Source organism: Schistocerca piceifrons, chromosome 7 (genome assembly GCF_021461385.2).
Source record: "Schistocerca piceifrons isolate TAMUIC-IGC-003096 chromosome 7, iqSchPice1.1, whole genome shotgun sequence".
Classification (NCBI taxonomy): Eukaryota; Metazoa; Arthropoda; class Insecta; order Orthoptera; family Acrididae; genus Schistocerca; species Schistocerca piceifrons.
Genome location: NC_060144.1, coordinates 209413176 through 209429021, shown reverse-complemented (window position 1 = coordinate 209429021; position 15846 = coordinate 209413176). Strand labels below are relative to the sequence as shown.

Sequence of the window (15846 nt, the reverse complement as noted above, 5' to 3'; positions counted from 1 at the left end):
TATTCCAGTCAACATTGTCAAAAGCTTTCTCCAAGTCTACAAATGCTAGAAACGTAGGTTTGCCTTTCCTTAATCTTTCTTCTAAGATAAGTCGTAAGGTCAGTATTGCCTCACGTGTTCCAGTGTTTCTACGGAATCCAAACTGATCTTCCCCGAGGTTGCTTCTACTAGTTTTTCCATTCGTCTGTAAAGAATTCGTGTTAGTATTTTGCAGCTGTGACTTATTAAGCTGATAGTTCGGTAATTTTCACATCTGTCAACACCTGCTTTCTTTGGGATTGGAATTATTATATTCTTCTTGAAGTCTGAGGGTATTTCGCCTGTTTCATACATCTTGCTCACCAGATGGTAGAGTTTTGTCAGGACTGGCTCTCCCACGGCCGTCAGTAGTTCCAATGGAATATTGTCTACTCCGGGGGCCTTGTTTCGACTCAGGTCTTTCAGTGCTCTGTCAAACTCTTCACGCAGTATTGTATCTCCCATTTCATCTTCATCTACATCCTCTTCCATTTCCATAATATTGTCCTCAAGTACATTGCCCTTGTATAGACCCTCCATATACTCCTTCCACCTTTCTGCTTTCCCTTCTTTGCTTAGAACTGGGTTTCCATCTGAGCTCTTGATATTCATACAAGTCGTTCTCTTATCGCCAAAGATCTCTTTAATTTTCCTGTAGGCGGTATCTATCTTACCCCTAGTGAGATAGGCCTCTACATCCTTACATTTGTCCTCTAGCCATCCCTGCTTAGCCATTTTGCACTTCCTGTCGATCTCATTTTTGAGACGTTTGTATTCCTTTTTGCCTGTTTCACTTACTGCATTTTTATATTTTCTCCTTTCATCAATGAAATTCAATATTTCTTCTGTTACCCAAGGATTTCTACTAGCCGTCGTCTTTTTACCTACTTGATCCTCTGCTGCCTTCACTACTTCATCCCTCAAAGCTACCCATTCTTCCTCTACTGTATTTATTTCCCCCATTCCTGTCAATTGCTCCCTTATGCTCTCCCTGAATCTCTGTACAACCTCTGGTTCTTTTAGTTTATCCAGGTCCCATCTCCTTAAATTCCCACCTTTTTGCAGTTTCTTCAGTTTTAATCTACAGGTCATAACCAATAGATTGTGGTCAGAGTCCACATCTGCCCCTGGAAATGTCTTACAATTTAAAACCTGGTTCCTAAATCTCTGTCTTACCATTATATAATCTATCTGATACCTTTTAGTATCTCCAGGGTTCTTCCATGTATACAACCTTCTTTCATGATTCTTAAACCAAGTGTTAGTTATGATTATGTTGTGCTCTGTGCAAAATTCTACCAGGCGGCTTCCTCTTTCATTTCTGTCCCCCAATCCATATTCACCGACTATGTTTCCTTCTCTCCCTTTTCCTACACTCGAATTCCAGTCACCCATGACTATTAAATTTTCGTCTCCCTTCACAATCTGAATAATTTCTTTTATTTCATCATACATTTCTTCAATTTCTTCGTCATCTGCAGAGCTAGTTGGCATATAAACTTGTACTACTGTAGTAGGTGTGGGCTTCGTATCTATCTTGGCCACAATAATGCGTTCACTATGCTGTTTGTAGTAGCTTACCCGCATTCCTATTTTCCTATTCATTATTAAACCTACACCTGCATTACCCCTATTTGATTTTGTGTTTATAACCCTGTAGTCACCTGACCAGAAGTCTTGTTCCTTCTGCCACCGAACTTCACTAATTCCCACCATATCTAACTTCAACCTATCCATTTCCCTTTTTAAATTTTCTAACCTACCTGCCCGATTAAGGGATCTGACATTCCACGCTCCGATCCGTAGAACGCCAGTTTTCTTTCTCCTGATAACAACATCCTCTTGAGTAGTCCCCGCCCGGAGATCCGAATGGGGGACTATTTTACCTCCGGAATATTTTACCCAAGAGGACGCCATCATCATGTAATCATACAGTAAAGCTGCATGCCCTCGGGAAAAATTACGGCTGTAGTTTCCCCTTGCTTTCAGCCGTTCGCAGTACCAGCACAGCAAGGCCGTTTTGGTTATTGTTACAAGGCCAGATCAGTCAATCATCCAGACTGTTGCCCTTGCAACTACTGAAAAGGCTGCTGCCCCTCTTCAGGAACCACACTTTTGTCTGGCCTCTCAACAGATACCCCTCCGTTGTGGTTGCACCTACGGTACGGCTATCTGTATCGCTGAGGCACGCAAGCCTCCCCACCAACGGCAAGGTCCATGGTTCATGGGGGGGGGACTGACCAATAATGAATGCAAAAAAATAATAAAAATGTATTTTGTTATACATTTTTGACCAAAGTTCAGAGTTTTTATTACTTACAAAAGGGAAATAACTTTCATTTTAAATTTATCCCGTTTGGTTTTCTTTTATTGCTTTTCATAAAGTTATTCTTAGTTACCCCAATAGATGTGCAAATCGAAGGAAACGAATGTGTCAAAATATGTAACAGACACCATACTGGCAAGACTTCCAATATCAAAGACTGGTCACATGAAATTACACAGCACGCCAATAAAAGGCAACCTGATGGCTGGCTTGCCCTCAGTATTTTCTTTGCTAGCTTCAATTATCTGCCTCTGCCTCTACGAAGTGAACTATGGCTGCCACTGGTGCTTACCTGGGTCTGTGAGTGGACAGTAACTGCTGTGCTTTCAAATTTACTTCAAGACTAAAGTGAAGGGCCTGTTATCTGCATACCATGGAGTGATATAACATTTATGTAGAAAGCTTTTATTTGATGAGCACATGAAAAGTGGAAGGGGGAGGGGAGGATGGAGGTAACTGTGTTCAATATTATAACTGTAGTAAGCATGCACAACAAAGCTATTGTGTTTGGACATCATTACTTTTAATAAGCCACTATTACTGTTTGGTTTGGTTTTGTGGACTAATGAACAGTTTAATCTGTTGTTACAAAATGTTAATTTGTGTTCAATAAATGTTTGTTGGCTTTAAGTGCCAGTTACAACACTTAGAATTCAACACAAAACCTCCCATTCTGTTCATGCAGTTTGCCATCTGTGAAGTAATTAATACAGATAGCACAAAATCCAGCCTGCTCTGTTCATACACAAGATCCAGACATCTGCAGGCAGTGCAGCTCATAATTACACATGAAGGGGCTACAAAAAACAAGGAAATTATGTCTGTTAGTAAAAATGAATATTTTATGAGTTGTACACTGACATACAGGTAGTGATGTGCTTGTCATAATACATACCTATTACGGCATCATTTCCTCTAGCACACAGAACTGTAAAGTATGAAACATAGCACTCTGATACTGCAGCTCAGCACCAGACATTAGTGGGATTTCAGCTCTCCAGTCTAGCATGCTATGAGGAAATGATGTATGTATCATGACAAATGCAGTATCACCTAGACATCATGGTGCACCACATATTCATTTTTACTAATGAACATAAATGCAACTAAGAATTTTTCCTCTTTCTGTACACTGCTTTAGTGTATTATCTATTGCATTGGATGTTTTCTGCTTTATTCATTGTGTATATGACAGAAGGTACACCATGTTTTCCTAAAACTGATTCTGTTAAATATTTCACAGATGTTTTCAGCAACATTCCTCCCCTGTATCCCTGACAAAAACCAAGCTCATACGTGCATGTGGACATCAGACTTTTCTCTTGGTAAGCAACTTTGCATCCACTTAAAGGTACATTTTACCCTAACTTTTTCTTAAGTATAGTGCCTCTCATCAACAATACAAATGTTAGCTGTCCAATAACCTCACCATACACCCATTTCTCTGTTAATGTTGATTCTTCATGCCAATGGGTAACTAAATTTTGTGTTGAGTGACGTTGAATACAATATAGTGAAAATAACACAACAAAAACGCTACTTCATGCCTGGAATATGACATAACACTTTGAGAAAAGTGGATACATATTATGTAACTGTAAAAACATACAAAATGATGGGTAGGACAAAGGCAAAAACTGGAGCAGACAATACTGCATTATCACACCCATGTTAATTTTCTGCCCCCCACCCACTAACACACCCACACACACACCTACACCCACAAGGCTCCTATCCCCTATCACTGAAGAACATGAAAAGTGGAGGGGGGAGGGGAGGATGGAGGGAAGGGGGAGGGGCGAGGGAGGGAGGGAGGGAGGGAGGGAGAGAGGGAGGGAGGGAGGGAGGGAGAGAGGGAGAGATGCAGACAGCAGCACAGTATGTATATCATTCCATGCTTTCAGAGGGAGAAACAAAAAGAGCTCACCAAATGAACTATGGAGAATGTGGAGAGGACATACGTAATTAGGCCCAAATTCGTCAAATGAAACATGTGTAATGATAAAGATGACCAGAACAAAGAAGTGACAAGAATCAAAATAAATTTCCATACAACTAGAATAGTAATTTACCTTTTTAGCTGAATGACTTGCCATTATAGCATAATAGATCTGTGCTCTGTCTTGCAAATCAATATCAGTGCTCCAGGCAATTATTGATCTCAATACTTCACAAAGTTCTGAAATAGAAATGAAGAGTAATGTTACAACTATTAATTAAATAAATGCACCAAAAATCGATGTACATCTTGACAAATTAACAACTTATGGGCTACAAATACTCACCAAAGTAAACTTCTGCAGGGTCATATTCCATCATTAAAAAGTAACACAATGACAATATCTCATGACCTGAGGACCAAGATAGAGCACTGCAATTTTCTTGGTTTACTATATGTTTCATAAGATATAGTAGAATTGTCTGTAAATAATTTTGAAAAAATGTTTAGAGTAGAACAGATAAATTAGATGAGATTTTTCCAACAAAAGTTTGGTACATTATCAATATTAATAACTATACTTTAAATAAATGTTACCTGCAATGTTTTTTAGATTAAATGTATACACAGTGTAGTAATATGAATACAAAAATATGTCCTGAAGTGATTAGAATGTTATAAATTAAATAGAAGGGTACCACACTCTATAAAAACAACATTTAATGTTCGGTTTTTTCTCAGTACTTGCTGTCCAGATTTTGTTACTGAGATTCATGTCTGTACAACAGATTGTGACTTCAGAGAAGTCATACTGTGACAGTGCAACAAATCATCACTCCAAGTCTCATTTTATATTCACACATAATCGTCTTCAAGAGATTGTCAGGTTGCATTTGCTAAAACGATGCTGCCACACAAATATGTACAATGAGAGTATAGCACATCATGTCTTATGAATAAGACATTTACCTCCTGCAAGCTTTTAAAATTTCTTGAAACAATTTACTATACCTGTAATTGTCACACTTAAATTATGCCATTTCTCTTCAAATGCGAGCTGGAAATCACATTACAAATACACTTTTTCTCTTGGAATGCATGCTGGTATACAAATAAAACAGATGAAAAAATGTGTTGTAGCATTCTGTCCATGATAATTATAAACCAGTGTTGAGTGCTGAGATGATGGTGAGCTGCACTACAATCAAGTCTAAGAAGGGACAAAGCTCTCTGTTTTCAGCTGTGCCTGTTCGTATGTGGCATCATACCTTCCGGCATTGTAGGTGCTACGTTGCTCACAGCACCAAGTCAATATTTTTCTTTGGAAGTGCATGTAAAGTATTAGGCAAGCAACATGGCAAATCCAGTTGATGATCTGATAAAGAGGCCCTTTTCCAGTATATCTTAGAAGGAGAAAGCGAGTAGAAGGCAGAAGCTCCTTTGAACTCCTAGAATATTTTGCCCGAGTGATTCGCAGAAAAAGGTAAGTCACTCTCTAAAGGTACATACAGTGGCCAGGTGCTCCAATGGGCAATTCATTGGCTTGTGTACAATTGCTGGTGCTGTCATCTTTCTTTTTATTTTTATTTTATTCCTTGCAATGTTAAACTATTAATTATAAAATTATTGCAGCATAAATATACAAAAAAGATATGCACTATTAAATTGTTTACATAAATTTTGCTTCAGAAAAGTATTTTTTATTTGAAGGACAAGAGTAAAAGTATTAAATTATTGTGCAAGTATGTAAGAGTCAAAGCAGCAACAAACACAACATAGGCAAGGTGTTATGGGCTAACTGTGATTCAGAACCAGACTGGCCAGTGGACTTTGTCCCTCCCAAGTGGCATGACATTTACAGCTGCAAAGTCTCTGGCCAGTGCTACCTCAACAGATAAGCCTCCAGCCAATGACTTGCCAGAGAAAGTGCATTACACGTGCCAACATTTGACATAAATAATGACCCATCAACAGTAATAGGTAACTTTGGTGGTAAACAGGAACACAGCTGAGACTTAACAAACAGCATTTTGCAGTACTGCTCCATCTCTGTTTTTGACAAGTAATGACTGGGACTCCATCTAACGCTGAACAGATACACCACAGAGTATTCTGCCACCCACCAAACCCATGCAATATCCTTGTCTATTCCCAGTCCACCCCTGCTCCCAAGCCCCTGCCTTAGGGATCATATTCCTGCAATAAATAGACTTTGATGTCTGCCACCACCACCACCACCACCACCACCTACACCAGTCCAGTCACAGGTGTCACCTATCCCATCAATGGTAGAGCTACCTGTGAAAGTATGAAAGCAATCATGTGATCTACAAATCAAGATGTAACAACTGTGCTGCTTTCTACATGGGCATGACAACCAAGATGCTGTCTGTCCGCAGGAATGGCTACCCACAAACTATGGTCAAGAGGCAGCTGGACCACTCAGTTACTGAACATACTGCCCAGAAGAATGTACTTCTCTTCAATGACTGATTCACAGCCTGTGCCATTGGGTTTCTTCCTATCAACACCAGCTTTTCTGAACTGCACATGTGGAAACTCTCCCTGCAGTACATCCCACATTCCCATAACCCCCCTGGCCTCAATCTACTCTGATCCCTGTCCTCCACCCACCTATCCCCTTCCCTGCCATGGGTCCACCACCACAAAGCTTTCTATTCCACCACCACATCCACTGGTCTTTTCTCTCCACTGCTTCTCTACACCCTCCCCCCCCCCCCACCCCCACCCCCAGCCCCTCCCAAACCCTCCAACTGCACATAGCAGCCATCCCCTGCCCCCACCATGCCCCTGCATGCTCCTACAAGCAGCACTACACTTTCTCTCACCCCTATCCTACTATCCCCCTCCCTCCCTATCCCAGCCTCCTCCTTACCCCCCCACCACCCACATATTGCTTTCCCATCAGGCGCAGTTGCTATAAGAAGCCTGACTTCAGTGCCCAGACACATTGGGCACGTGTATGAGAGTTGCACTTGCGCGTGTGTTTTCTACTTCAGAAGAAGGCCCTTTGGCCAAAAGCTCAAATGTATGGTTTTGCACAGTGAGTGCACATAATTAAATAGCGCATGCCTCCACGGCCGGCCTATCACACTGGCACAGATGGCACATCAAATGCTGCACCATGTGCAAAACAACCATATATATAAGCCAGTGTGCCAGATCCTCGACCACTCTAATGTTTAAGTGACTACTGAATACTTCACTGTAGACTGTGCCTTATGTATTCCCTGATTTCGTGTGTTATACTGACTACAATGTCATTCAGAGACTTAGTATTTTTCTTTATGTGGAGACAAATTAAAAGTTGGTTGGTGGTAATTCTGTTATTGTTTGTGCAATGTCAGAGTACACAGCAGTTTTTGTTGTGCCTGCCTCAAACATCTCTATATGAGTAGTAATCTATTAACAAATCTGAAACACCTTTTCATTTACAAGTTAATATCAAACTGGTTTCAAGTATGTACATGTACATGTGTATAAAATAAGTTCATATGGTAATTCTTAACAATGTAGGAAGAGAGAGATTGTCACTTACTATAAAGAAGACATGTTAAGTTGCAGACAGCCTTCATCAGCAAAGGGAAACAGAGAAACATACAGCATTCAAACACACAAGCAAGCACATCTCATGCACACATAACCACCAACTGCTGCGGTTCAGGCCACAATGCCATTCTTGCCTGAACTTCCTGAGCTGGTGGTCATGTGTCCATGAGGTGTGCTTGCTTGTGTGCACGAATGGTGTATGTTTCTCTGTTTCCCTTCATGTTAAGTGTCTTTAGTTGTGTCTGTCGGCAGCTTAATGTGTCTTCTTTATGGTAAGTAGCAATCTATCTTTCCCTACATTGTTGATATTTCTACATGGAGTCTCCATTGTAACATAATTATTAGGTTGTTGTAGCCATGTATGATCAAACAGAAAGCAGTTTACAACATTTATTTACAATGATTTATTTACAATAAATCCTTGAAGCTCCTCTTAAACTTAACTTTATTAAGGGTTAAACATTTTAGGGGTGATGGTAAGTTATTGAATGTGTGTTCTCAACAAATTATATGACTTTATGTCCTTCTATCAATTATTTAAATTTTTAGCACCGATTCCACAAATTGAGCTGTTGATTTGAACAAGATATATATTGTTAATGATAAATTTCAGTAAGGAATAAATATACTCAGAAACAGTAGTTAGTGTCACCGACATGCTCATGTAGTGTAATGCGTAACATGCTAGCCACATCTACATCAAATCCACATGATAGATAATGCACTGACCAGTCTGAGTGTGGTTTTTAGGTGGTTTCCCCTACATTCATTTAGGCAAATGCTGTGCTGGTCCCAATTTCCACAAACAGTTAAAATACAATCAGATAGAGGAAAGTTTACATTGTTCACAGATATTTGGTACACACGACTTCTCTCCCTTAGGTTATTTGCAACTGTGGAATTAAATAAATTTGTCAGATCTTGAGTGCAGCAGACTACATACTAGACAGGATAACCCAGAAGCAGAACAAGAAGTCAGTAGCCCCAGTCCCTCAAACATGCCTCTGAAGGACATCCTTGAATTTATACCATACCTTTATCATTTTCTTAATGGTCACCCCAGTGGCAGTGCAAACAGCACATAATGTAGTCCACATAGGAAAATGCTCTGGTTTATTTAGTAACTGGAGAGTAGTAATAAATTCAATCTTTTTAACAGCGTGCTTCCAGGTAATCTACTGAGTTTCTGTTTCCATTTATGCACAATATTTCAACACCTGACTGAGCCATCTTTTTCATGTGCTACTAGTTTTGCTGTTAGGTGTACTCACTGCCTGGACTCCAACCAGATTGGTTGGATTCCAGGCAAAGAATATGCATAACAACAAAACATGCCGCACCTGAAGAAGACAGATGGGTCGGTCATCAAAATATTGTGCATAAAATGTACGGTTGAGTTCAAGCAGCAAGTGCATCTAACAACAAAATTCGCAGCACCTGAAGATGACAACTTGCCCAGTCATCAAAATATTGTGCAAAAAATCGAAACAACAACTTGGCAGAACACCTGGAAGCATTCAAAACTTAACTAAAAGGAAGACTATAGAATAAAATTAAAGATGATATAATAAATTGAAAAGATACTGAATACGGGTTACGAAGATATTATCCCGATCTGTGATGAGTAATAATTACAAATGAGAAACACATACAAACTTTAAACTTAGGTTTTCTCATAAGTAAAAAAGGTTCCCCCTTTAGTGCCATTATTTTCGGAACTATGCAACAGAGCTTGCTCAAATCTTCAGCAGCAACAACAGAAACAGAGAAGACACTGAGGAGGACACGCATCTCAAATACAGTAATGACAATCACATGAAAAGATAGAAGCATCACCTTCACCCACTCCATCCCCTTCTCCGATTGACGAAGAGCAGCCCAGAATACTGACACCAAATGACCTAATGTTGTATCTTCCATGTGCACAGCTCCTGGAGCAGGTTGTGTGGTAACCTGCACCAGCAGTGAGAGCAGCTCTCTGGGAACAGCACTTTCAGGTCGCCGGTCACGCATTTTCTCCTCAAGGCTGAGTGCAAATGGGATGAATGTCACATCATCCTCCACCACAGAAGCCACCAAACTGAGAAAGAAAAAAAATTGTAATCAGTAAAAATAAAACCAAGAATAGTTTATAGAGATTACTATTTCAATTAGTGTTATGCAAAAACTGGCAAAACAGGAATGCTAACTTGGACATCATTAGAGACAATTTAGTATTGTTCACATTTTTTTGTGTGGCTTAAAGATCTGGCTGAATGTGAGCTCATTATCAATACCTTGGTTTTGACAGAGAGATGGAGAGGGTTATGTTGCTGAAGGTGCCAGTAAAACACGTAACAAGATTAGTTTTAGGAACTCATGGAGTACCTTATGTCATATACACAATGGCTAAAACACAAAGTTTCCACATCAAATAGTATCAAGTACAATTACATCCAGAATAACAGCACAAAAACCCTTTACAGGAGTAGAGGCTGCCATTACACACGGACGCACTTTCATAACAAAGACAAATGATACTGCCGTAACAATGAAAACTAATTAACTAGTTATTCCAGGTCTATATGGTCCTGTGCATGCAGTAAGAACATCTAACAAGTGAATCTTACTCACTGACCCTCTTCAGTTTTCTTCACACTTACGGTACACTGTGACAAAAGTCACGGGATACTTCCTAATATCCTGTGGGACCTCCATTTTCCTGGTGTAATGCAGCAACTCCACATGTCATGGACTCAACACATTGGAAGTCCCCTGTAGAAATATTGAGCCGTGCTGCCTCTATAGCCATAGATAATTATGAAAGCGTTGTTGGTGCAGAAGTTTGTGCACGAACTGACCTCTTGATTATGTCCCATAAATGTCTGATGGGATTCATGACAGGCACTCTGGGTGGCCAAATCATTTGCTCAAATTGTGCAGAATTATCTTCAAGCCAATCGCAAATAATTGTGGCCCAGTGATGTCACACATTGTCATCCATAAAAATTCCATCTTTGTTGGGGAACATGATGCCAACAAATAACTGCAAATTGTCTCCAAGTAGCTGAACATAACCATTTCCATTCAATGATCAGTTTAGTTGGACTACAGAACCCAGCACATTCCAGGTACACAGCCCACATCATCATGCAGCCACCAGCAGCTTGCACATTGTCTTGTTGACAAACTGGGTCAGTGGCTTCAACGGGTCTGCATCACACTCGAACCGTCCACCAGCTCTTACCAAATCGAGACTCACCTGACCAGGCCATAGTTTTCCAGTCATATAGGGTCCATTCAATATGGTCATGAACCCAGAAGAGGTGGCGCCATACTCAAGTTACGGCAGATGCAGCTCGTATTTAAAGGCTCTAAGGTGAAGCCACCCCAAAATAATATATTAAAAGAAAGTCTCAAAAATGTATTAGAGAATTTAAATTATCAGAACACATTCTGCAGATTTCCCACATGGATTTAATTAATGTTGGTCACTGTCACAAAACTATAACACTTACGTTTCAAAATTAAATACTGAAAATATTAAGCATGAAGTGAAGCTAACACACACCATGTTAAAGATCTCTTCAAAATACATCTTATAGTACGATTTGTTGAAGTAAACTCTCGGGCAGCATTATGTTGGTGGATAAATAAAATACCTATAGATTTTATCTTGGAGTTAGCTTTTGATATTATTTAGTAGTTGATTATGAAACAGAAAGAAGATACAGTACGTAAACTTTTGGCTAGAGTGCGATAACCCCCCCCCCCCTTCCTGAAATCTTTGTTGTCGTGACAGACTGATTTGTAGTGTGACCAAGATCTAAGTTAGTTCTGATCGATAACTGTCACAGCTTTCCACAGTATGGAAACCATGAGCCATGCCTGAGTTACGGTACCATTACATCAGGTTAAAGGATTCGAGTAGTTAGCATCAAGCACATAATTATAATCAATTGCAGCATCTGTCACTTATACATGCGTCCACTGTTTTGTACATTTTTCTATTAGCCAAATCGACAGTCCACTGCGCTGTTCCACATATTGCTTGATCATAGATTACAGCAGTTTTAGGTTGTTTTATAATCAGTTTCCTTAAATATATTGAACTTGTATAGCACTGTCTACAAAAAAACGAATGTCCTGTCATTGCAAAGCCCTGGTTACATTCTAGCTAGCAGCAACACTATTTTTTACATTTATTTATATTCTATATTTATTATCATGTGTAAATGTCATTTACAAATAAGAATTACTTTTTTAAATAAAAGTAACATCTATTTATTTTTCATTATCAGTCATTACAACAAGGGCATTTTTTGTTGCAGTAAGATCTTTCTGCGAAATTTCAGTCAACAACTTTTAATCCGACCTATATAATGAAAAATGATCACCATAAAAGAATAAGATAAGTCAGAGATCCTACAGAAATATTTAGTGTCCATTTTTTTTCACATGCTATTTCAGAGAGGAATGTCAACAAAATAGCCTGAAAGTGGTTCTATCAACCATCTGCAAAAACTTAAGTGATTTGCAGAGTAGTCATATGTGCGCAGATGTTGAAAGCACATCTCAGACATCAAAAACAGAGTGAGTGAGAAGAAATCCCCACCCTCTAGATAATTAATGTTATGTCAAATTCAGGACTAAAACTGATCTATAGTGTACCCAAAAGTATAGGTTAGGTTTATGGCTGATAGTTTAAGTAGTGAGTTGACAAAGCAGTACCAAAGACTTCAATTAACCCAGTGCTGATAGATGAGATTATTATCAAAGTATCAGTTTAATAAGTCGTAGTTGCAAAATACTGACACAGATTACTTACAGAAGAGTGAAAAACTAACAAAGGCCGGACTCAGGTGTAATCAATTTTTGGTTCCGAAGAAATGCAAGAACATGTGGGGCAATACTGACACTACCTTAAGAGATAGTCTGAGAAAGGCAAGCAGCATTCATAGCATTTGTAGGTTTAGAGAAAGCTTTTGAAACTGTTGACTAGGATACACCCCTTGGAATTCTAAAGGCACCAGGGACTGAATACAGGGAGCAGAAGGTTAATTACAACTGTTACAGAAAAAGAGACAAAAGTTATGAGTAAAAGGAAATGACAGGGAAGTAGTAGATGAGAAGAGAGTGGGAAAGGGTTGTGGCCTATCCTAATGTTTTTCAATTTGTACACAGAGCAAGTAGTAAAGGAAACTTAGACCAAATTAGAAAATAGAATTAAAGCTGAGAAAGAAGAAATAAAAACGACGAGTCTTTCCAATGGCATTGTAATTCTGTCAAACAAAGCAAAGGATGTGGAAGAACAGTTGAACAGAATGGATAGTGTCTTGAAAAGTGGTTATAACATAAATTTCAACATAAGTAAAACAACAGTTTTGGAGTGTGGTCAAAGAAAATTAGGTGGCACTTATGGAATTGGATTAATAAATGAGATACTAAAAGTAGTCAATGATTTGTGCTATCTGAGCTAGCACAAGAACTGGCATGGGCAATATAGGCCAGATGTAAAATGCAGACTGGCAAGAACACAAAAAGCACTTCTGAAAAAGAGGACTCTGTTAACATTTAATACAATTTTAAATAATGGAAAGTTCAGGTCGGAATGTCAACAATATTATGAAAAAGATACATTGTTACTCACTGTAAAGAAGATAGGGTGAGTTGCAGACAGGCACGATGAAAAGTGCAGACAGGCATGATGGAAACACTGTTACATACAAGCTTTTGGCCAAAGCCATCTTCAGAAATCAGAAACGCACACGACCCCCTCCCCCTCAACACACACACACACACACACACACACACACACACACACACACACACACAAAGTAAGGACTCCTATCTGGCCAGACTGCAACAGAAATGTGTTCGATGGGAGCAACAATTCGCAGATGGGCTGGGAAGAGGGAGGGATAGAAGGGTATCAATGAGGGGGGGAGAGGAATCAACACTGCCCGGCAGAGCATGCAAGGATTAGAGGTGGCAGGACACAGCTAACACGCACAGTGTCAGGAGTCTGTGGAGGAGGGAGGTGTGCCGCAATGAGCAGTGCACAATGAGGGTGAGAGGAGGTGACAGGGAACAGAGGGAGGGCAAGGGGATGAACATCTGGGTGGATGAATCAGGGACAGTAGGTTACAACAGATTGAGGCTGGGATGATTTTGGGAGCGGAGAATGTGTTGTAAGGATAACTCTCGTCTATGGAGTTCAGAAAAGCTGATGGTAGAGGGGCGGATCCAGATGACCTGGGTTGTGAAACAACCACTGATATCAAGTATGTTATGCACAGCTGCATGTTGGGCCACAAGGTGGTCCACTTTGCTCTTGGCCACAGTTTGTTGGTGGCATTTCATCCTCGTGGAGAGCTGTTTGGCAGTCATACTAATATAACAAGCTGAACCAAGATTGCAGCAGAGCTTGTATATAATATGGCTGCTTTCACAGTTGGTCCAGCTTCTGATGAGGTAGGATAAGTCTGTGACAGGACTGAATAGGAAATGCTGGCAGGTCTTGCACCCGGGTCTTCCACAGGGATATGATCCCTGAGGTAAGGGGATGGAACTGTGAGAGCGTAAGGATGGACTAGGATGTTGTGGAATTTGGGAGTTTGATGCAACGCCTGTTTAGAAGGGGTGGGAAGGATCTTGGGTAGGACGTCCGTCATTTCAGGGCTTGATGGTAGATGATCAGAACCCTGATTAAGGATATGGTTCAGTTGTTCCAGTCGAGTTTCTATTGGGTGACAGGGGGTGCTCCTTTGTGGCTGGTTCTTGGGCTGGTGGAAGGATTGGAGGTGCACGGGGTACGGCACAGGAGACCTGTTTGCAGACTAGGTATACAGGATAGTATGTGCCTGCAAAAGTCTTTGTAAGACATTCAGTGTACTGGGAAAGGGAGCCTCTGTCACTGCAGATATGCTGCCCACAGTAGGTCAGGCTGTATGGGAGCAAACGTGGAGAAGGAAAGCAGCTGCACCCTTTCGATGGAACCATCCCTGCATTTGTCTTAAGTGATTTAGGGAAATCAAGTAAAACCTAAACCAGGATAGCTGGATACAGGTTTGAAGTCATCCTCTTGAATGCAAATCCTGTGTGCTAACCACTGTGCTACCCCATTCAGTTTAGTGTGGAAGGGATGACAGCTGTCAAAATGCAAGTATTGTTAGTGGGTTTGATATGGCCACAGGAGTGGCTAGAGCTATCAGAGGGGAGGTGGTCAACATCTAGGTAGGTGCCACACTGGGTTGGGGAGGACTAAGTGTAGAAGTGGACAGGAGAGACGGCATTCAGGTTGTGATGGAATGAGGATAGGACCAGATCGTGAAGATACTATCAATGAACCAGAACCAGACCAGGGGTTTGTAGTTTTGGGAGGCTAAAAGGTTTCCTCTAGATGGCCCATAAACAGGTTGGCATAGGTGGGTGCTATGCAGGGACCCATGGCTGTGCTGCAGATTTGTTTTTATACCTTCCCTTCAAAGGTGAAGTAATTGTGTGTTAGGATATAGTTAGCGCAATGTATGTGGACTGAGGTAGTGGGTTTGGAGTCTGAAGGATGGGAGAGGTAGTGTTCAACAGTGGTAAAACCATGGACATGAGGAATATTGGTGTATATGAAAGTGGTGTCAACAGTGATGAGTAGGGAGGGTAAAAGGGTGGGGACAATGGAGAGTCGGTGAAGGAAGTCATTGGTATCTTTGATGTGGGAGGCTAGAATTTGGGCAACAGGTTAGAAGTGTTGGTCATTGAGGGCCAAAATTCTTTCAGTGTGAGCATAATAACCTGCTAAAATGGGGTATATAGAATTGTTGCATCTGTTGATTTTGGGAAGCATGTAGAAGTTAGGTGTGCAGAATGTCATAGGAGTGAGAAGGGAAATGGATTCAGGGGAGAGGTTCTGGGTATGTCTCAAGGCTTCAAGCTAGGATTGGAGATTATGTTGGACTTCTGGGATGTGATCACTCTTACAGAGTTTATAGGTGGAAGTGTTAGAAAGCTGGCACAG

At 40.5% G+C, this 15846-nt stretch overlaps 1 protein-coding gene across 7 annotated transcripts in view; it reads right to left on the bottom strand.

The window, feature by feature from the left end:
* LOC124805234 (AP-5 complex subunit beta-1-like) overlaps positions 1-15846 on the bottom strand; it is a 153441-nt gene that overhangs the window by 45665 nt on the left and 91930 nt on the right. For all 7 annotated transcript variants that reach the window (XR_007017413.1, XR_007017415.1, XR_007017416.1 and 4 more), the window contains exons 10-12: positions 9690-9933; positions 4630-4765; positions 4417-4523 (exon numbers count right to left, since the gene is read on the bottom strand). Coding sequence is in view for 3 of the 7 variants with exons in the window: in XM_047265736.1 (XP_047121692.1) it covers positions 4417-4523; positions 4630-4765; positions 9690-9933 (487 nt within the window). In the remaining 4 variants the exon portion in view is untranslated. The remainder of the gene's footprint in view (positions 1-4416; positions 4524-4629; positions 4766-9689; positions 9934-15846) is intronic.